This window comes from Mustela erminea, chromosome 6 (assembly GCF_009829155.1).
Source record: "Mustela erminea isolate mMusErm1 chromosome 6, mMusErm1.Pri, whole genome shotgun sequence".
In the NCBI taxonomy this organism is placed as follows: domain Eukaryota; kingdom Metazoa; phylum Chordata; class Mammalia; order Carnivora; family Mustelidae; genus Mustela; species Mustela erminea.
Window position 1 is genome coordinate 140913436 of NC_045619.1, and position 21291 is coordinate 140934726.

Genomic DNA, 21291 nt, shown 5'->3' on the forward strand with positions numbered 1-21291 from the left:
CTGGAAAATTGTCAGAACCTCCTGTTACATGTACAGGAATGATGTAGGCAGAGTCACCCTGTGAGGGACTTGCTGTTTCTAAAGCAAGTTTCACATACTTTCCCTTCCTTCTGTGTCACTCTAGGCCCTGAACATTTCCCAGTGTGTCATGGATTTATTTTCATACTCGCCCAGGGGGCCGCCCAGCTCTGCAATGTGCGTCAAGGGCTTGTAATTACCATCCTAGGAAGAGACCCGTGCTGTGATTTTCTTCCCTGCTGTGGATGCGTGGTGACCAGATCTCACCCTATACCCTCCAGGTGTCTTCTGTCACTGAGGTCTCGACTACCTAAATCTCCCTGGCAATCTCCACCCCATTCCCCGAGTGCACCTAATGGCCATGGGATGCGACAGTATAATGGGGCCAGCTATGTAAACGTACTTTATTCTACTTTATCATTATTCTCTTAAAAGTAGTCTCTACGCCCAATGGGTGGCTCAAACTCATGGCCCTGAGATCAAGAGTTGTCCGTTCCACCGAATGAGCCCGCCAGGCCATCTCAGACAGACTTTAAATTTTGGTAAGCTGACATTTTAATACCCATAAAATGGGAACTTGGTGTTTCTTGGTAAACCTTGGCCCATCCAGAAGTGTCGAGGCACCAAATAGCTCCAGGCTGGTCACAGTGTCCTGCTGGTCACAGGGAACACCGTATAATGTTCAGTGGAGCCAGCCAATCCCAAGCCTGCTCACCTTGCCTGATCCTTTCTGGAAAGCCACAATATAAGCTCTTGGTGTACATGGCTCTGCCCGGTTGCAACCCCAGGGCTCCCGCCGAGTGCCCTGAGTGGCCGGCTGTGTACCCCTTGGCCACGGTGAGTATGAAACGACCTTTAAACTTTCCTTCTCTCTCTCCCCCTCTTGGCTTTCAGTTTCAGTCGGTGCTGCCGCGCTCCTTGGCAAAGGCAGTGTTCAGTACCTTTTCGAAGCAGACGAGATCGCGATTTCCTCGCTCCCACCCAGGATGGACAGCACGAGGCGCTTTCATTTCTGCTCCTCGGATGGCTTCTAGCTGACATCTGTCATGACCCAGTGGAGCCTCTCCCTAACAGCCGGTGAATCAGAATGTCCTTGATCTCTGGGGAGTTTGGCTCGCTCTTCTGTGCCATCGGTCCTCTTCAGCATATTTGAAAACTATTTGTCTTTTTCTGGACAATTTCTTTTCTTTTTTCTTTTTTTTTTTTTAAAGATTTTATTTATTTATTTGACAGGCAGAGATCACAAGTAGGCAGAGAGGTAGGTAGAGAGAGAGAGAGGAGGAAGCAGGCTTCCTGCTGAGCAGAGAGCCCGATGAGGGGCTCCATCCCAGGACCCTGGGATCATGACCTGAGCTGAAGGCAGAGGCTTTAACCCAATGAGCCACCCAGGTGCCCCTCTGGCCAATTTCTAAGAGCTCTTTGAGGTTATATAGATAAGCTCCCTTTCATCCAGTTGATAAATATGTTCCAGATTTATCGTTTGCCTGTTAACTCTGATGAAAGTGAACTTTGCCATGCAATGTTTTGACGTTTGTATGTGCAACAAGGTTTATTTCTTCTTTCATAAGTTTCATAAGTTTATTTCCTAAGCCCATTAGGGATCAGGAGTGATATTGTATGATATTTCTTGAAAGCTGAGTGAGGGGTCAAACTGAAGACAGCTGGAATATCCAGTCCGCTTCTGCACTCCATCTGGTACAACAACCCACACCACGTGAAGCACGGAAAACTCCACTGTAGACCTGTAAGATAATGAGGATAAAAAAGGAAAAGAGCCCCTTGGCATCATGAAGATAGTCTTTCTCTTGTGCCTCAGAAAGGGACCGCAGGGGCCCCGTGGGTCCTGTGACTCCGCTTTGAGAACCACGGCTTTGAAGTTCACAGGAAACCAGCTTTCCTTTGGTCCTGGGCCATCAGAGCTCTTCAATATTTGAAATTAGCAGGTGTGTTATAGTGAATATTAGGGATCTAAGAAAAGGAAAGAAAAGCGGTGGGAAATGCTACACAGTGCTTGATGTCAATTACTGTGAGGATAAGATCACTTGTGTTTCTACACTTCGGTAGTGAACGAGCCACAAGGAAATTTTTGGACAGGCGCAGAATTCTGTTGGGGATGACAAAGATGTCTTGCTTAGAGTTAGTGCTGATGGTTGCAAAATGTTGTGAATCCCTTTAATGGCACTGGACCATCAAAATGATAATCATTGCTATGCAGATTTTATCACAGTTAAGACCTAATCGATAGAAAGATAATCGTAGATATTATAAATGTCTACTAATGATATGGAGCAGAGATCCACAAAGTGGCAGATCTCACTGCCTGTGTGTGCATTGCCCACAAGCTAAAAATGACTTAGACATGTTTTCTAATGGCTTAAAAATCCAAAAGATGGATAATATTTCATGATACTTGAAAATTATGTGACTTCCAACTTTTAGTATTCAGAAGTAAAGCGTTTTGGAACCAAAAAATTAGCCTAAATGGCGAGATTTGGATGACACATTTACCTTTGGTTAGGGCCCTCACTTAGTAAAATCAGTGACAAATTCAACATATTTTATCTGTGTTCGTCCTACTTTAATATTTCAACCGCCTTTTCCTAACCTTTATACTAATTTCCTCTTTTTCACTCTGATTGCGAACTCATGGATTTTCATAGAATCAGTTTCTTCCCAATAACGATGTTAATGTTATTTTCATTTTCAAAGTGTCACAGATGGTCTGACAGGCTTCCTTCCTTGGATACCTTGTTTTATCAGCCTTGTTGCTGGCGTGGTAAGCCTCGATTTCCAGTTCTCGATTGCCTCGGTTCTGGTTTCAGTTCTGTATTGAATTTTCAGGATGCAAGATACAAATATCTACTCTCTGAGAAGGCAGATTTACTTTCAGAGGAAACAGAGCTAGCGAGTAAACTCTGGTCACTGGTATCACGCATGAGAATTAGGGGTCGGTGGAGACGCTCCTGGATCCTGTTTGCCTCCTTTAGGAGAGACAGGACCAGAAACAGTATCTTCAATAGAATTTTAGAAACGTGAGCTCGTCATGTTTCCATTTGAACGTTTCTTACAGGGTGAGGTATTGTTAACCACTAATATCTTATACTACGTTGACAGTTACTTTATTAAAGCAGTTGGCTAAAGGAAATTTAAATAATATGGAGAAATCAGGCAAATAGAAACTGAGGTTTGAGAGCTTTGAGAATCAGTACCCATAGGAATTTTAGGTCCTGAATCAAGGCAGCAGTCTGTATCAAAGTCCAGAAAATACCCACAAGTGTTTCATAATTGAACAATCCCTGGTATGAACTATGCAACCTAAGGAGAAGGTGCCAGTTGCTGAGCTGGCTTTGGGCAAGCTCAAAGGTCTTGGAAGAATTCCTAAACTCAGCAAGCAGAGCAGTTCTAGGTGGTGGGGCCAAGGCAAGGAGTCGGAGGGTAACGACAGGCGAGGTCTGAGCAGAGGAGACCAGGAGGGGACAGGCTGAGAAAGCGTTTGGGGACTCCAAATCTGGTCAGGCTGGGCACCTGCTGGCAAGTTCACTGGGACCAATTACACAATAAAATCTACAAACCCAGGGACTTTTAAAATACATTTTAATCTGTTTCTTCAAAAATAATACATTAGCTTTTAGGGATCTTAAAAATTGGGTACTCCAGAACAGAGACCAAAATCACAATAAACTGTCACAGTAATCATCAGCATTCGGAGTTTCATACCCTGTGTATGCATTGTTTCTGCAGTGAAATCTTCATTTACTACGTTCATGTCACCATCTCTGTAGCTGATCTTTTTAGGGAATACACAATTTAAACAGACTCATGAAAGTGGTATTTCATTTTTAATGTGCATTTTCTTTCTTGCCCCACAGAAAAGTAATTTTTATTGAGGTATCATTGGCGTATACCGCTGCGTGTTTCAGATGTGCAGCGTGTTGATTTGATATTGGGATGGATTGCACAGATGGCCACAGTGTGTGTAGTTAGCAAACATGTCATGCCCGTCTCTGATGTGTAAGCAAGGTGGACGGCAGAATAGACTTCCTGGGAGTCTAGTGCCTTTTTGAGAAGCAAGAGAAAGGAAATGCTTTAATGCACCCGATTTAGGCAGGAGAGGAGAGGAAAAGATTAACAGAGTCGGAATCCAGAAATTATCCTGACAGCGTTAGTCAGCCTCTTGTACTGTGGATAGTACATGCTAGAAAAGGAATGTGACAGCCCAAGAGTCTGTTCAGAAATTTTTCCCTGAGGTATCCCAATACTGCCAAGGAGCTAGGAATTTTCATGCTCTGTTGATCAGTGTGTAAACACCGATGTGGCATTGCCTTTTGAGAAACTGACTTGGAAACATCAGGTAAGGCTTCAAAATATATGTATTTAATAATTTTCCATAGCATCATAAAATCTGAATAAACATCATTATTTTTTTTTTTTTCAAAATTACTGTTTAGGAGGCCTGTGCATTTTGTCTTGTTAACATATCATGAAGCAGATAAAGCCTGGGTTTCAATAGCTTATTTATTTATTTAGTTTTAAAGATTTTATTTATTTGAAAGAGAGAGTAAGCACAGCCAGGGGAGGGGCAGAGGAAGAGGGAGAAGCAGACTCCCTGCTGAGCAGGGCACCCTACACAAGGCTCCATCCCAGGCCCTTGGGATCATGATCTGAGCTGAAGGCAGACGCTTAACCAACTGAGCCACCCAGGTGCCCCTCAACTGTTCTTTTAATTCATCAATTCAAACTTAGAAATGGAGGTAGGCCCAGGGTTAGAGCTTCATTAAATAGTTTAAGAACAAAATTGATCAGAGATTAATCATTCTAAGTCCATGTTAGAATAATACAAATGGATTGGGGTCATCAAATTCAACTCAAAATGGTTGAAAGACTTAAAAGTAGACCTAGAACTTTAAGACTATGGAGGAAAACATAGGAGGAAATCTCAATGACATTGATCAGGATTTCGTAAATAAGACACTAGAAGTACAAGCAATAAGACAAAAATAAACATGTGGGACTACATCAAATCAAAAAACCTGTGTACAGCAAAGGAAACCATCAACAGAGAGAAAAGGTGTTCTTTAGAATGGAAGTATTTGGAATTTGCTAACTATATATTTGATAAGAAGTTCCTTTCCAAAATATATAAGGAACTCCTACAATCTGTTAGTAAAGGAAACTAATAACCAATTTAAAAACAGGCAAGGTCTCGTGTAGACATTTCTCCAAAGAAGATAAGCAAATAGCTAAGGGTTACATGAAAAGATGCTCCACATTGCGCATTGTCAGGGAAGTGCAGATCAAACCACAGCATCACTTCATGCCATCAGGATGGCTATTAACAAAAAACAATGGGCAATGGTTGTCAGAGAAGATGTAGAGAAATTGGAATTCTCAAGAAGTGGAGTGTCAACAGTACAGCCATTTTGGAAAACACTTGGCAGATTCTCGGAACATTAAATCTGGGTTTGCTGTATGACTCACTGGTTCCAGGCTTACGTATAGATCCAAGAGAACTGGAAATGTATGTCCACACAAAAACATGTGCATGGATGTTTACTCAAGCATTATTCCCAGTAGGCAAAAAGCAGAAAAAAAACCCCAAATGTTTGTCAACTGATGAATGGATAAAAAGCATGTGGCACATCTGTACTAAGGGATGCCAGTTAGCCATTAGAAAGAATGAAGTACATTACCCAGTATGACATGGATTGGCCTTGAAAACATTATGCTAAGTGAATGCAAGTAGTCACAAAATGCCACATAGGGTATGAGTGCATTTGCATAAAATTTCCCGAATAGGCAGATCCAAAGAGACAGAAAGAGGTCTCCAGGGGTTGAAGGGAGAGCGGAATGGGGAATTGTTTCTATGAGTATTGGGTCTTAGAAGGGGTGGTAACATGTTCTAAAATGGTATATTGGTCACAACTCCGTGAATGGACTAAAAACTGCTGACTTGTGTAATTTAAAGGGATGGTTTTATGGTATGTGATTTATACCTCGTTAAAGCTGTTTTCAAAGTAGCAATTTCATTATTTTCTCTCCTTGGCAGATTTCTTTTAATTAAAAACCAGAAGAGTGCAAAGAGATGAATCCAATGAAAGTTTGCTCTGTAAGGCTGAATGACGGACACCTCATGCCTATGCTGGGACTTGGCACTTCTGCTCCTAGTCAGGTAGTCAAATGACATTGGAGATGGAGAGTAGCAGACAAGGGTCCTTACCAGAATCATAATCCAGGAAATGCACTAGGGCCTCATTCTCTCCATTGGTAATAACCTAACCTTCCTTCCAGGTTAGGCTATTTACTGCATTAAGTCAGTGCTTTTAAAATATTAATAGGCATCTTGCCATTTGCGACAACATGGATGGAACTAGAGCGTGTCATGCTTAGCGAAATAAGTCAAGCAGAGAAAGACAACTATCATATGATCTCCCTGATATGAGGAAGTGGTGATGCAACATGGGGGCTTAAGTGGGTAGGAGAAGAATAAATGAAACAAGATGGGATTGGGAGGGAGACAAACCATAAGTGACTCTTAATCTCACAAAACAAACTGAGGGTTGCTGGGGGGAGGGGGTTTGGGAGAAGGGGGTGGGATTATGGACATTGGGGAGGGTATGTGATTTGGTGAGTGCTGTGAAGTGTGTAAACCTGGTGATTCACAGACCTGTACCCCTGGGGATAAAAATATATGTTTATAAAAAATAAAAAATTATAAAAACAAAACAAAAAAAAACTGAAAAAAAATATTAATAGGCATAAAACACCCGAGGATCTTGTGAAAAATGCAGACGGGGGGCTGCACCCACAAAGGTTCTGAATGAGTAGATCTGGGATAGAGCTCAAAAATCCACATTTCTAACAAGCTACCCAGTGACTCTGATGCTACTTGTCCAAGGATCACAGTTGGAGTGGTGCTCTATCAAGGGACATGGAAGTGTGTCATCTGTCAGCAGTCCAGGAGTGGGCAAGGTTGTTTCTGTTCCTTTCACTTGCTGTCCTGTGTAGCCATTCACAGTCCATTGGAATCGATGAGACCCAGGAGGCAGGGACTTAACAGCAAGCCTGCTTGTCATGAAGTTTCTCTGTAACGCCCAGGGTCCAAGAGCTCTCTGTCCACCAGCAGTCATAGAATATCTAGAGAAATCTCAGCCGCTGAAGGACCTGGAGAGAGACAAGATTCATGTTAGAGAGCGTGTTGGTGGTCTGGAATGGAAATATGCTCTTAGAGGCCAGGTTGTTAAGATTGTGCCATGGGGAGAGCCAAGTGGCCCTTGGAAATTCTCTCTCTGCTTGAAACACTGAACACCATGCATGTCTTGCATTTGAACATTGCAAATTTACAAGAGCGCATTGTCAGCTGTTCTTGGTGGAGGAGGTTATAATTATTTAGAAGAAAGTTATAGGGTTCATTCTCCAGCACGAGAGTCACATGGGATGTCATGCTGAGGACCCAGAAAGAACGCTAGCACAGAGCGTTGCTTTTCCTCGGACTGGGCTCTTATTTAAGTCTGTGTCATTGGGAGTTACGAATGAAAAAATATCCCCGGGTGACCTTTTAAGTGAGGGAGAGGAGGATCAGAGAGAGGGGAAATTACAGATAACTTGGAAAGCCCATCCTGGCAGTCCAGCAGAACCGTAGGCAGCTAAGAACAATAACCGAGTCGTTTCCTGGTTGTAGGAGAAAGACCACCATAACAACACACTTAATGACGAGGTATTTTTGCATGAAAGAATAGTTTACTTTCTTTTACATCTCTATCCTTCCTCAAAGGTTGTTTGAAGTGTTTTTCTAAGTTGCCATAGGTAAATCATTAATTTATTCTGTGTACAGTTGCACTTTCATTGAATTGAGAGATAATTTGCGTCTTAGACTCCTGAATTGCCATCAGTGTAATAATCTCTTACAGACTGAAATAACTTGGACTATAATTCTATAGATTGGCTAAACCCACAGATCATGTAAATCCAGAGGCAGGGGGGTTAAAACCAGTGACAAGTTGGGCCAGCTTATGGGCTCATGAGATCCGATGGTGAGCACCTTTTCCTAGTGTTCGTAGCTTGAAGTTAGCCGTGGTGGTAGGATTTACTAGCAAATGCCATAAATCAGGACTTCTTCTCTTCAGAGAATCAGTTGTTAAACATTTACTGCTAAGGTTCTAAATATTTACTTCTGTCACCTCTAGCTCTCAGCCCTTAGCAAAACAATAGGTTTTGCAGAATACCTCTGCTTGTGGAACTGGCCATTCCAGAATCCAGTAGGTCCTTGTCTTTGTGGTCTTCTAGGTCCCGAAGAGTAAGGTGGAAGAGGCCGTCCAGAAAGCAATCGATGTAGGCTACCGCCATATTGACTCGGCTTATTTGTATCAAAATGAGGAAGAGATCGGGAGGGCCATCGGGAAGAAGATTGCTGATGGCACCGTGAAGAGAGAGGACATATTCTACACGACGAAGGTTCTGTGTATAGTTCCCTCGGTATCTGTGAATAATGATGTGGAAGTTCTCTTTTCTATGATGTTGGAAAAGAGAACTGCCACAAGGATGAAATTAATGTTTGTGAAAGTACTTATGTACATTGTTAACGTTTTTAAAAAAAGATTTTATTTATTTATTTGACAGAGATCACAAATAGGCAGAGAGGCAGGCAGAGAGAGAGAAAGAGGGGGAAGCAGGCTCCCTGCTCAGCAGGACCCTGAGATCATGACCTGAGCCGAAGGCAGAGGCTTTAACCCACTGAGCTACCCAGGTGCCCCTGTTGTTAACTTTTTAACAAAAATTTATTTATTTTAGAGAGTGAGAGTGTGTACATGCACGTCAGCAGGGGGAGGGGCAGAGAGAGAGAGAGAGAGACTCTCAAGCAGACTCCCTGCTGAGCACAGAGCCTGCTCTGTCCTCAATCTCATGACCTGAGATCTTAACCTGAGCCAAAATCAAGACTTGGACATGAACAGTGACTCTTGGAACACTACATCAAAAACTAATGATGTACTATATGGTGACTAACATAACATAATAAGGTAAGAAAAGAAAAAGAAAAAAAAAACTTAAGACACTTAAGCAAGTGAGCCACCTAGACGTCCATACACACACATATATATATATTTAAACTTTTGAGCCATTTTCTCCTAGTATTCCTCATATCCATGGATATCAAATCTGAAAGAAATAGAAGAACTTACATGCTTAATTCAGACTGGAAAGGGAATCCAAGAGGCATTATTCTAGTAGTGTGCATTGAGCCGATTACTGCTAGAAATAGCTTTTTAAAAGATTTTATTCTATTTGAGAGAGAGAGAAAGAACAATTGGGGTGGGGGTCAGAGGGAGAAGCAGATTCCCCACTGAGCAGGGAGCCCAATGTGAGACTCGATCCTGGGACTCTGGGATCATGACCTGAGCCGAAGGCAGGTGATTAACAATTGAGCCACCCAGGCGCCCTGGAACCAAATATTTAAATGTGAGGTGAAATAGTCCATGAAGAGAGGGTTGAAGTCCACACAAGTGAATCCTAGGCAGGTCTGCGAACAGGTATCTCTCCGTTTTCACTCCAGAAGATGAAGCTTCCTTTATGACCGTGTTAGACATGGTATCACCGTCTTACTCTCATCTCCTTGTCTCCTTTTGTTTCCTTGGCTTTAGCAAATCTGGTTGATTTTCCTTACACTATTACTTCCTAAAATAAGCTGACTAAAGTGCCCTCCTCCCCCCAAATCCCTATAGGGTCCAGTTATCTCTGGAACACTGGATCATTTAATACAGTCAAGGTGCAATTTTCTGAATCACAACTTCTTGAGGTTCTTGTTTAAAATGCAACTTCCCAGCTCAGTCTCCAGGGACTGAGATTATTGTGTTTGAGGTAGAACCCAGGGGTGCGTTCTGTACAGGCAGACCAAGTAATTCCTTTATGTTCTAGAGTCTGACACCCTCTGTGTAAGGCCATACTTGTCCATTTCTACCTCATTGTCTTCATTCTGTATGAAAAGGAAGCTACAAGGATACAGAACGTAGAAGCTTGGCGGGATGATTTGTCACTTTCCAATGACGGCATGTGGATCTGTGCTTGTTTATTTGCCATTTGATTAATTCCTTCTAAAGGTTTTTTTTTTTTTTTTTTTTTTTTTTTTTTAAAGCTGAATCAAATAGTTTTATTTGGTTCTACTCAGGCTAGAAGGGGAGGCAGTAAGCCCCAGATGCGTCAATCAACTAAGCCATATTAAAATAAAACAATTTTTTTATTGACATGGAGTTAAAAGATAGAGCATTTTTGTTATGGAAGTAGAGTTGAAATACAGTATTTATTAGCCCCAGGCATACAACAGAGTGTTTTGACAGGTCTCCGTTACACAACACTCACCACGGTAAGTGTAGCCCCCGTCCATTACCATACAACACTGTTGCAGCATTGTTGACTGTATATACTCTCCATTCTTCATGATCTGCTTACCGTATGACTGCAAGTCCGTACTCTCTGGTCCCCCTTCACCTGTTTTACCCGTTCCCTGCCTCCCCTCCCTTCTGGCAACTACCAACTACCATTTTCTCTTCTGTATTTATGAATCTGTTTCCATTTATTTGTTCATTCGTTTTGCTTTTCAGATTTCACATATATGTGAAATCATATAGCATTTTTCTTTTTCTATTTCACTTAGCATAATATCCTCTAGGTCCATCCATGTTGTCACAAATGGCAAGATTTCACTTTTTATGGACAATATTCCATTTTACATATATACCTACATATCCCATTTTTTTAGTCCTTTCGTCTATCAATGGACATTTGAATTGTTTCTATATCTTGGTTGTTGTAAACAATGTTGCAATAAACATAGGGATGCATGTGTCTTTTTTGAATTAGTGTTTTCATTTTCTTTGGGTAAATACCCCGAAGTGGAATTAGAGTAGTGGATCATATGGCATTTCTAGTTTTAGTTTTTGAGGAAGCCCCCTCCATACTGCTTTCCACAGCAGCTGTGCCAGTTTGCACTCCCACCAGCAGTGCAGGAGGGTCCCCTTTCTCCGAGTCCCCGCCAACACCTATTGTTTCTCATGTTGTTGATTTTAGCTGTTCTTACAGACGCAAGGTGGCATCTCATTGTGGTTTTGATTTGGGTTTCTCTGGTGTTGAGAATCTTTTCATGTGCCTGTTGGCCATCTGCATGTCTTCTTTGGAAAAATGTCCATGCGGGTCTTCTGCCATTTTTAATCAGATTATTTTTTTCTTTTGGTGTTGAGTTGTATAAGTTCTTTATGTATTTTTGATATTAACCACTTATCAGCTATGTGATTTGCAAATATCTTTTCCCATTCTGTAGGTTGCTTTTTTGGTTTTGTTGATTGTTTCCTTTGCTGTGCAGAAGCTTTTTACTTTGGTGTAGTCTCAGTGGTTTCCTTTTGCTTTTGTTTCCCATGCCTCAGGAGACATGTCCATAAGTATGGACACATTTTAGAGACATGTGAGGAGACTTGTCCATAAGGATGGACACATTTTAGGATTGTTTGTTCTAGTTCTAGTTGCTGTTGGTATTTTGAGCCTGATTGCATTGGATCTGTACACTGCTTTAGGTAGTATGGACATTTTGACAATATTAATTCTCCCAATCTGCAAGCATGGTATGTCTTTACATTTCTTTGTGTCATCTTTAATTTCTTTCATCAAGGTCTTATAATTTTCAGAAACCAGGTCTTTTATCTTCTGGATTAAATTTATTCCTAGGAATTTTATTCTTTTTTGTGCAATTGTCAATGGGATTGCTTTTCTTAACTTCTTTTTCTACTGCATCCTTATTGTATAGAAATGCAGCAGATTTCTATATATTAATTTTGTCACCTGCCACTTTATTGGATTCTGAATTTATCAGTTCTCATAGTTGTTTTTTTTTTTTTTTTTGGTGGAGTCTTTATATAGTATCTTGTCTGCATCACAAATAGTGAATTTTGTACTTTATTTCTCCTAAAGACTCTTAAAAAAACCCGTCTCCTACCACTTCTCTTCCAACCTCTGCAGGTGTGGGGAACCTTCTTCCGGCCAGAATTGGTTCGAACCAGCCTGGACACATCTCTGAGGAAGCTTGGGTTGAGCTATGTGAATCTTTATCTCATTCATTTCCCAGTAGCTTTGAAGGTTAGCAAAAGTTATTTTACATTGATGATCAACGTAACAACTAGTAGCTGAATACAACAGAGGATATAGTTAATAAAGATGAGGAGGAAAGATGCATAATACTTTGAGATTCCCCTTCTTTTCTGCTCTAATATTCCCTTCCAGCCCCAGAGTGAAGAGAGTTCACTGGTTTCCATGGCTTTGCTTCACTCTTGTGACTGCATTGCCTGTATTTTCAAGACCCCATGTTCCTGAATCTCAGCCTCTGTCCTTTCCTGTCTGGGGAATGTCCCAGTGTGGAGACCAGTTGGCGCACAAGAGATGTAGTGAGTCTGGAACTCAGGCCTGGAGATGCGGATGAGTCACGCTCTTGTAAGGCCCCTCCAGGTGGAAAGCAGGGGTGGGAGCCTCCTGTCCCACAGGGTTGGGGGCCAAAGAGCTCCCAACTGGCATCACCCTCACTTCTCCCAAGGATGGGGCCTTGGGTGTCTCAAGTTGCCCTTGACACAAACAATATTTATTAAACCCTTAGCAGTTAAAAGCACACTTTCTAGGAAGGACACTTCCTCCAGGTACTTTCTTTCCCTTTACCCTAATCTTTCCATTTCTTTCAAGAACGAGAATCGATTGTTGCACGAGCTTCAAGGTCTGTAGGCTCTAGATGGCTTGGATGAGGCCAAAGATAGCTTTATACAACCGCTCATTCTTTTCTGTGTCCCAGCCTGGGGAGGAATTTATCCCAAAGGACAAAGATGGAGAAGTCATTTTTGACACGGTAGATCTCTGTGCCACATGGGAGGTGAGTACAGCCCCAAAGATGCCACCTATGTCCCTGCGTGCTGGGAGACAGAGGGTGGACAAGGAACTCGGGAGATGTGTGTCTTGTCCAATTCTGCTCCCATGTAGCCTTGGATGAGTCCCTGGATGTCCCTCTGCCTTGGCTTCACGTCTCCCCCATTCAATACCTCAGCAAGTACTTTTTGAGTGCCTATGGTGTACTCAGTGCTGAGTATTTTTAAGTTCTCGGGCTGCTTCAGGGAGCAGATCAAGATGTCCGGCCTCATGGATAGGAAGGTGCTTGGCACGGGGGAGGAATGGGAAGGGATAGCTGGCTCAGGGGACCGAGAACGCTGGGCAGCTACGGGATGCAGATGGGCAGGGTAGGGCCTCCTGGGCCAGCCGGCAGTGGGCAAGGAACTGATCGTGTGGGTGCCTGGAGGGAAGGTGACGCACGTAGAAGGAAGGCCAAGGTCCCGTGCTGTGGTTTTTACCTGAGAAAGACTGAGAGCAAGAGAGAGAGAGGGAGCACCGAGGGAGAGAGAGAAGCAGCCTCTGCTGAGCAGGGAGCCTGATGCGGGACTCAATACCAGCACCCCGGGGTCATGACCTGAGCCAAAGGCAGACGCTCAACTGAGCCACTCCACGGCGCCCAAGGCCCGGTTTTTAAGGAGAGAGAGAACGTGCCATGTTCAAGAGCAGCAAGGGGGCCTGTGACTGGACCACAGTGACTTCGGTAACCTTCATAGGGAATGAGGTCAAAGGGAAAAGAGGGAGCCAGTGGTCTGGGGGACAGGGATGGCCTCCTTCCTGCTTCCTGGGCTTCCTGGGCTGCACCTCCCGTTCTCCTGGGGCCCATTTTGCCGTCGCTCAGGGTTTTCCGGGTTTCTAGGTGTCAGCTAAAAATCACCCTGGCCCTTTTGGCTCCGTCTTGAACGTCTTGCCCTCTTTACTTACTCTATCTTCTGACTCGTTTTTTTTTCTCCTATTATTTTCTTTGTCATTCTCCCACGTGGTTAATTCCTTCCCCTTTATTGACCCTGGCACCTTTGGAGGCTTCGTCTTTCCTGCTCTGTCTCGGGGTCTCTCCCCGCCCCAGCCCCCACGCCGAGCCCACCCCCGTTCATCACGCGTCCCCCGCGAGTCACACCCCTTCCTCCTCAGGCCATGGAGAAGTGTAAGGATTTAGGGCTGACCAAGTCCATCGGCGTGTCCAACTTCAACCGCAGGCACCTGGAGAGGATCCTGAACAAGCCAGGGCTCAAGTACAAGCCAGTCTGTAACCAGGTGAGCCAGACCCATCTGCCCCCAAGCTCTTCTCCGTCCTCAGCTTCCTCTTCCCTCCTTCCGGCAAGGTCCCCAGCAGCCTCCCCCTCTCCTGCAGAGAACAGAGCGCATTGCAGGTTGTTGAGACAGGTCCAAGGCCACATCGCTTCATAAAAAAAACATCCAAGGGTCAGGTTGGAACGTAATGGACTAGGTGTTACGGTGGTTGGTCCTAGAAAATGAAAGCTAACCACCCCCGAGCTTTCTCCTCTCCGGTCAGCAAAGTTGGAGCACTCCCGTGTAAAGGAAAACGGGGGAACTCTTTTGAGCTCTGTGTCATGAGGTAACCACCGAGACCCGATGGTACGAAATCAGCCCACCACACCGTGAATACAGGAACGCCACTGAACCGTCACTTAGAAATGGCCAAAATGGTAAACTTGTTTTTTTTTTAAATGGTAAATTTAGGTTTGGTGTATTTTAACACCAAAACACATTTACAAGTAAAAAAAAAAAAATTAAGAAATCCCCTTGTCAAGGGACGCCTGGGTGGCTCAGTTGGTTAAGCAGCTGTTTTTGGCTCAGGTCATGATCCCAGTGTCCTGGGATCAAGTCCCACATCGGGCTCCTTGCTCGGCAGGGAGCCTGCTTCTCCCTCTGTCTCTGCCTGCCACTCTGTCTGCCTGTGCTTGCTCTCTCCCCCTCTCTCTCTCTGTTAAATAAATAAAATCTTTAAAAAAAAAAAAAAAGAAAGAAATCCCCTTGTCAAGATAAACCTGCTTTAATAAGCCACACGAACGACTTGCTCGTCTCAGAAAATAAGGTAAGAAGTCCGATGAGCTGGGAGGTAAGCGGCCGGCCGTCTGCGCTCGGCGGGGCCCACACTCACCATGTCTACATCATCTTCTTTAAAACCTCTCACGGGCCGGCTGACCGGGAGGGAGAGGCAGTTTATGTATTCAATACTTGCGAGGCTTATTTTTGGATGAAAAATACAAATGGGAGTTCTAAAAAGTTGTGTTCTGCATTGCTTAAGAGGTTTAGCTCCACTTTGGGCATCATGGGTTTGGACAAAGTAAAGAAACTGGTTTTGACCTGCGTAGTGGTGACAAATTAAGAAGCTGAGTGGTCGCGACCTCTGCAGTGACCCTGAGCTCTACGGGGCCAACAGAATGTGGCCAAGTGGAGGCCATTGGTTAGTGGGGAGTCTACACGGGCCCGAAGAGCTAGGGCAGAGTGTAGTTCCTTGTGACCTGTGAGGCAAAAATTCCGTCGTGGACGGTGGGTGAGGTCAGGTGGACCCGGGTCCTGGTTTGGCTTGTGGACCTGCGTACAACCCGTCCCCCTTCCGCCCTGTGCGTGGTGCTGACCGAGCCACAAGCATGTGCGGCCGTGACCCAGAGAGTTAATCTGGCCCAGCAAGCCATCTCATTCCGGATCTTTGCTCCTTCTGATCTGACCACCAGAATCAGGGGAAAAGCAACGAGAAAGGTGTGCAGTAGAAAGTGCTTCTGGCACACCTCTGGTCTGGGATCGGGCTTGTAAGAAGCGACGGGGTTATCCTTTGCATCCGTACAATAATGAAAAAGCCGGACCAATGGAGAACCAGCTACACTCTCAATCCGTCAGAGGATTGAGGTCACAGGGCAAGCTGTGGCCCCGAAAATTGGGGAGGCAGACAGACAGATGCAGAGAATTGCGGCTTCCCAAGAACACAGCCACTGCAAGGGTCCCCATGGGGCAGGAAAGCGTCAAACAGAGCTGCTCACTTGCTGGAGGCTCAGAGTACCGGAGCTAAAGACTCCAGGGGGCTCATCTATGGGATGGTCCCCAGACTTTCATAGCTTGTACCTCCAGAAGCCCTACCAGGATTTCCCAGTGAACACTCATGCTTCTATCAGGGGGAAGGGGAAGTGGCCAGCTTGAAAAATGGCCAGAATGTTCTGTTTCTGTTCAGACCCACCCCACAGTGGAAACTACTACCCTGCAGCCTAACCACTTGGGGTTTAACTCAAGCCTAATTGATCTGAGGGTCTGATGGAAGGGAATCTAGCCAAGGCCAGCCCAAGAGTCCCCAGCTGAGCTGAGCTGGTCCTCAGCCCACCTGTCCCATGCCTGGGGCAATAGTCTTGGCCCACCTAGATCTGGACTAGAAAGCAGAGAAAAGGCAGTTAGCGTTCTGGGTAAAGGTTCTGGATTTCCTGCTCTCCAGGTGCATGGAAGGAAGTCAGAAAGTCAGATGGAAAGTCAGGTGACAGCACCACTGATCACCATCTACGGCACGGAAGCCTCTCTATTAGCAGTGTGTGCGTGTCACGACACTGGTAACAGTTTCTGATGAATAACAACTAGCCATTTCTTTCCACGTGATGGTAAAGGGGCCAGAAGTCCCAAATCCCTCTAACCCTGGGACCAGACTGAGCCTGGGGAAGGGAAGAGGTGCGGGGGTGCAGAGCAGGGCCGGCATTTGGAGGCTCCTAGGATCACGCGGAGACCTTGCAGTACGGTGTGGTGGGAAAGAGGAAAGCACTCTGGCTTGTGGAGCCAAACGGGCCTAACGAAGATGGCTCAGATGTGAGGATGAGTGACTGCTTTCCAGGTGTGGCGGCTGTGAAGAGAAGAGGTCAGTGTGAGGCTGAGGATAACTAGGAAAGGCAGAGCTGCTCTTCTGTAGACACGAGCAGTGCGTGAGACCAACCCAAGCCTGCCTTGTGCTCTCCAATCAGAGAGACTGAGCCTGTCAGGCAACTGCTCACCCTAAGCTTGTCTCCTCTGAGCACTGAGCACGTTTCTCAGCGCTGCTGTGCTGTCTCTGGGCAGTAATCAGGGGTCAGCCTCAGGCCGCTCCACTGGTACCGCTGTGGGTGACAATCGTGTGCACAAAATGCACTTGCCACCACGTGGTGCAGCCCTATCTGTTCCTCACCCATCTGGTGGCTGTGGTCCTGTGTTCAACCATTGTGCCTGGCGTTTTGCAGGTGGAGTGTCACCCTTACCTCAACCAGAGCAAACTCTGGGAATTCTGCAAGTCCAAGGACATCATCCTGACTGCATACGCTGCCTTAGGGACTGACTTTAGGAAGGAATGGTAATGACCTCTATGCACTTACTCTAACCACAGACACCATAGGTGCTGGAGTTATTGCTCAGTCCTCGGGGGAAGGTTGACGGTAGACAGCAGGAGTAATCCATTCTGGAAACCCTTTAACCAGCCTACGTTGTCATGACTGAATAACACTATTAGGCAATAAAATATTGCCGTAACACTATTAGGCAGTAAAATATTGCCAGTAAAATATTTTATTAGGCAATAAAATCACTGATGAGAATGTTCCCGCAATTTGAAAGCTCTGGCCTTCAAGAGTGACAAAGGGAGCCCATACCACGATTCTGGCAGTTGATAGTTGAGTATAGTTGAGTGAGAGGAGGCAACTGACAACTTCTGTAAGTCTCAGTTTATCTCTTGAAGAGCAATGTAAGAATGCACCTTTTAGCCCTCGATAAAACAGGTCATTCACTGAAACATTTTTGAAATTCTTCTAAAATAATTCTTAAAAAATCAGGGAGATTATTGGGTCCTACTTTGGACATTTTTATCTTCTTGACTTATCCAATCTTCTACCACATTTCTCAGAAATGTTAAAAAAAAAAAAAAAAAAAAAGAATACCTGAGAGTCCTTTTCTGTCTTTCTTTCTCTGGTCCTTGTCTGGATTTACCAAAAGAAGCAGAAACAGGGGTGAAGACAGCCAGAGGGTAACAAGGCAGATTTCAGAGGTGGAAGCACCCCTAGAGCAAGCGGCCACATAGCCCAGGCACACAGCTCCTCTGCCTCCCTTCCAGGGTGAACAAGAACTGCCCCATTCTCCTGAAGGATCCGGTGCTCAACGCCATCGCCGCAAAGCATGGGCGCACTCCCGCCCAGGTGGCCCTGCGTTTCCAGCTGCAGCGGGGCCTGGTGGCCTTGGTCAAGAGCTTCAATGAGAAGAGAATTCAGGAGAACTTCCAGGTATGTGGAAGGGCGTGGGCAGCTGGGGACTGATGGAGGCACCTCACTTCCCTGTGGTCTGGGTTATCTGTGGGGCTCCTGAGCTCTGCTTGGACAAAGCTTAGCTCCGTGTGTTCTGTATGTGTCTGAGGGCCGTACGTAACTGGTCTCTCCTCCGGCTACTCCAAAGAGGGAAGCTGGTGTTGGGAAAGGACTCCAGAGGGTCAGGTTTGGGTCCTGATCCCATTTTCTTTTTAAACCCCACAGTATGGCCTTGATTTCTTGAGCTGTGAAATGAAGGAATTAGATGAGATGTGATTTGGGCTTGACCCTGCCTAGGATTCCTTTGCTCCAGCCACCCCACACCCGCCCAGTGCCCCCGAGGGGCCTGTGGGTTCAGTGGACACACTGCCACACTCCTGCAGGGGAATGAACCACAGGTTCATGACCATCCTCTCATAAAACCTGCATCCATCTCTGGATAAACAGAGGGACGGTCTCCAGAGGGACGGGGGCAGTCATAGATGCAGGGAAAAGGAATCTGTCTTCTCATGTTTCTGACAGGTTTTCAATTTCCAGTTGACACCAGAGGACATGGAAAGTCTGGATGGCCTAAACAAAAACATTCGCTATTTTCCAGATGAGTAAGTAGCTCGGTGAGCTGTAGACACTGGGCAGCAGGGACTCCATTGGTCTCAATCCACAGAGGGGGGCCTCATCTTTTAGGAATTGGCTGGGAAACATTTTTCCTTCTGACCTTCCGACCCCATGTTCCCTGTTCTCTCCCGTCCTCTGTCCCCGCCGCACTTGCATTCCAGGGGCTGGTGTTCCCTGCAGATACATTTGACTTCTGTCCTTCTCTCTGCTATTCAGTGGCCTTTAGGAAACCTGGGGAAATCCCATAGTCTGCCTCCACCACCAACTTTTCCCTTCCCTTGGGATGATTCCAAGATGCATTCAAACATGCTCCCATCTTTAAAACCAAAACCAAAAATCTTCTCTTGAGCCAACTTCACTCTGGAGTCGCTCACCCTTTCTCCGTTCACAGGGAAACTTCTGGAAGAAGTCTATACTTGCTGCCTCCAGGCTTTCCCTCCAGGCTTTCCCTTCTCTGAACCTACACAAAGCAGGCGCCTGCTCTCCACTTCACCAAAACTCTTTCCTCATGGTCCACCATGACCTCCTCTCCTCATTCATCTTGTCTTAGCTGGTGGATCGCTCTCTCCTCCTAGAAATGTGCTCCTGGCTTTCCTTCCCCAGATCCTGTCTGTGTTCCCTTGGTCTCCCTAGCTGGTCCTTCTCATGTTCTTTGCAGGCTCCTCTCCATGTACTTGACCTCTTAACTTTGGAGAGACTCAGTCCTTGGACTTCTTATCTTTCCTATCTGCACTGACCTCATCAGCGATTTCATCCAGTTTCATGCTTTAAACACCATCTAAATAAATACACACTCCCCAAATTAGATCCAGCCCAGACCTATGAGGATTGGTGTATCTGTTTACTCAGCAGCACCTGGGTGTGGAATATGAACCTCAAACCAACCATGTCTACAATTGAGCTCCTATGGGATGTGCAGACACCCCCCGCTGCACACCCACACGCACACACACAGCCCAAAGTCTTCCTGCTCAGGTAGCCATCTGCTGTCTGCTCCGTCACCCAGAGCTGGCACTTCCTGTCCACACCTGGAGGCCAGAGAGGACAGGCACTCCTCTTTCTTGACATCTGGTAGCCTGCCTTCTCACTCAGAGTGAAAGCCAAGTTCCTCACGACACCTGCAGGGGCCTCGCTGTCCGCCTCCATGTCCTTCTGCTCTCGGCCTGCTGACACCAGTGCAGCCCCAAGGCCTGGCTGTTCTGCACAGACACCAGGCCCATCCCAGGGCCTTTGCACTGACTGTCCTCTCTGCCTAGAACGCTCTCCCTCCCCATGGCTGGATGCCCACTCTTTCACCTCCTTCATGTCCTCCCCCAGGGGTCACCTCTGTGGTGCTTTCTCTGTCACCTTACCTTGGAACACAACTCTGCCCAGCAATGCCTTTGTCTCTACTCAACTTCGTTTTCCCTTTGGCATACATTCCTAATTAGCATCCCATGCCGTTTATTGATTTATGTTGTTGATTTCCTATTGACCTCCTTCGAAGTGTTAGATTCCTAGGGCAGGATTTAAATACCTACCGTCTCCCCCAGTCATTAATAAAAGCTTGTTGAATGAATAATACCATCATATGATAGAGAGGGAAGGGCAGAGAGTGGAGACACGGGCAGTATTCCTTGGCAATTAACACTGGTCATTTTAATTAGTAATTAATTGTTTAGTGATTTAGCACTTCTTATCTCAAAATTATTACTATATATGGGGGGGTCTACCTCCCTTGCTAAAATGAAAACCCCCCGATGAAGTATCTTATATCATAACCACTGTATCCACCCCACGTCTAAAAAGTACTTTCTCACCAAGACGTAGATCAATTACTTCCAAGTGCTTGCAAGAAACTGAACCGCAGTGACAGTCTCGGCACTCTCCTCGTCATTGCCTTGAAATATTTGTTAACTTGATGGATTAAACTAGGTTGTCATGGTTTTAAAAGAGCCAGAATTCATTTATGCCCTCTTGGGAGTTTAAAATGGCAACGCAAAGAGCTTATCTCCTTAGGTTGTAGACTACTACAATACCTGCAAAAAGGCAACATTTCGGTTTGTTTTTGTACCTGTGATCATGAGCAGGTAAGTATATTCTCTACATTGTATCCCTAACAGTGTCAGGCAGCGGGACATGGTTATTGTAAAACCGGGTGCCTTTGTACCTATCCAGAAAGAAGGTTCCATTAATATTCATACTTAAACCAGTTTAAAAGAAACCTCTCTTTACCCAGGCCGGAAACAAACTTGACTAAGTCTCTCCCTTTACATTCTAGATTTGTTAGTCATCCAGATTATCCATTCTATGATGAGAATTGACAGCGGTGTCTGGTTGCCCTGGAGTTCTTGGACTCTGGTTGATGATGGGCAAACAGCTCACGGATGAGACGGTATCTGGTTTATCCCACATTGCTTAGCCTGATAGGCTGAATGTGGCTTTAGTCCCTGGATCTGGAAATAAAAGTCGCTAAACCCTGTCTTTACTCCCCCCCCAAAGTCAATGAAAA

At 45.3% G+C, this 21291-nt stretch overlaps 1 protein-coding gene across 4 annotated transcripts; it reads left to right on the forward strand.

The window, feature by feature from the left end:
• Window positions 1–537: 537 nt before the first annotated feature.
• On the forward strand, window positions 538–21291 carry LOC116594449 (prostaglandin F synthase 1-like). 4 transcript variants are annotated; one of them, XM_032349855.1, is made up of 13 exons: window positions 538–560; window positions 919–1095; window positions 1835–1961; window positions 2728–2794; window positions 6065–6187; window positions 8302–8469; window positions 12019–12135; window positions 12836–12913; window positions 14056–14178; window positions 17136–17245; window positions 17999–18164; window positions 18708–18787; window positions 21061–21291. In XM_032349855.1, the coding sequence occupies exons 5-13, from the start codon at window positions 6101–6103 to the stop codon at window positions 21101–21103; spliced, it is 972 nt and encodes a 323-aa protein (XP_032205746.1). In that variant the 5' UTR covers window positions 538–560; window positions 919–1095; window positions 1835–1961; window positions 2728–2794; window positions 6065–6100; the 3' UTR covers window positions 21104–21291. The 4 variants fall into 4 exon arrangements, with proteins under 4 accessions (XP_032205746.1, XP_032205748.1, XP_032205745.1 ...); XM_032349854.1 differs by lacking the exons at window positions 538–560; window positions 1835–1961 and having other exon boundaries at window positions 872–1095; XM_032349856.1 differs by lacking the exons at window positions 538–560; window positions 919–1095 and having other exon boundaries at window positions 1409–1961.

What these genes read in the sequence shown, in the direction of transcription:
- LOC116594449 (XM_032349855.1), top strand. Translation starts at nt 6,101, where the DNA reads ATGAATCCAATGAAAGTTTGCTCTGTAAGGCTGAATGACGGACACCTC. An exon ending in ACTGACTTTAGGAAGGAATG is followed by an intron (nt 17,246 to 17,998) that starts GTAATGACCTCT and finishes CCTCCCTTCCAG; the next exon opens with GGTGAACAAGAACTGCCCCA. An exon ending in GAATTCAGGAGAACTTCCAG is followed by an intron (nt 18,165 to 18,707) that starts GTATGTGGAAGG and finishes TGTTTCTGACAG; the next exon opens with GTTTTCAATTTCCAGTTGAC.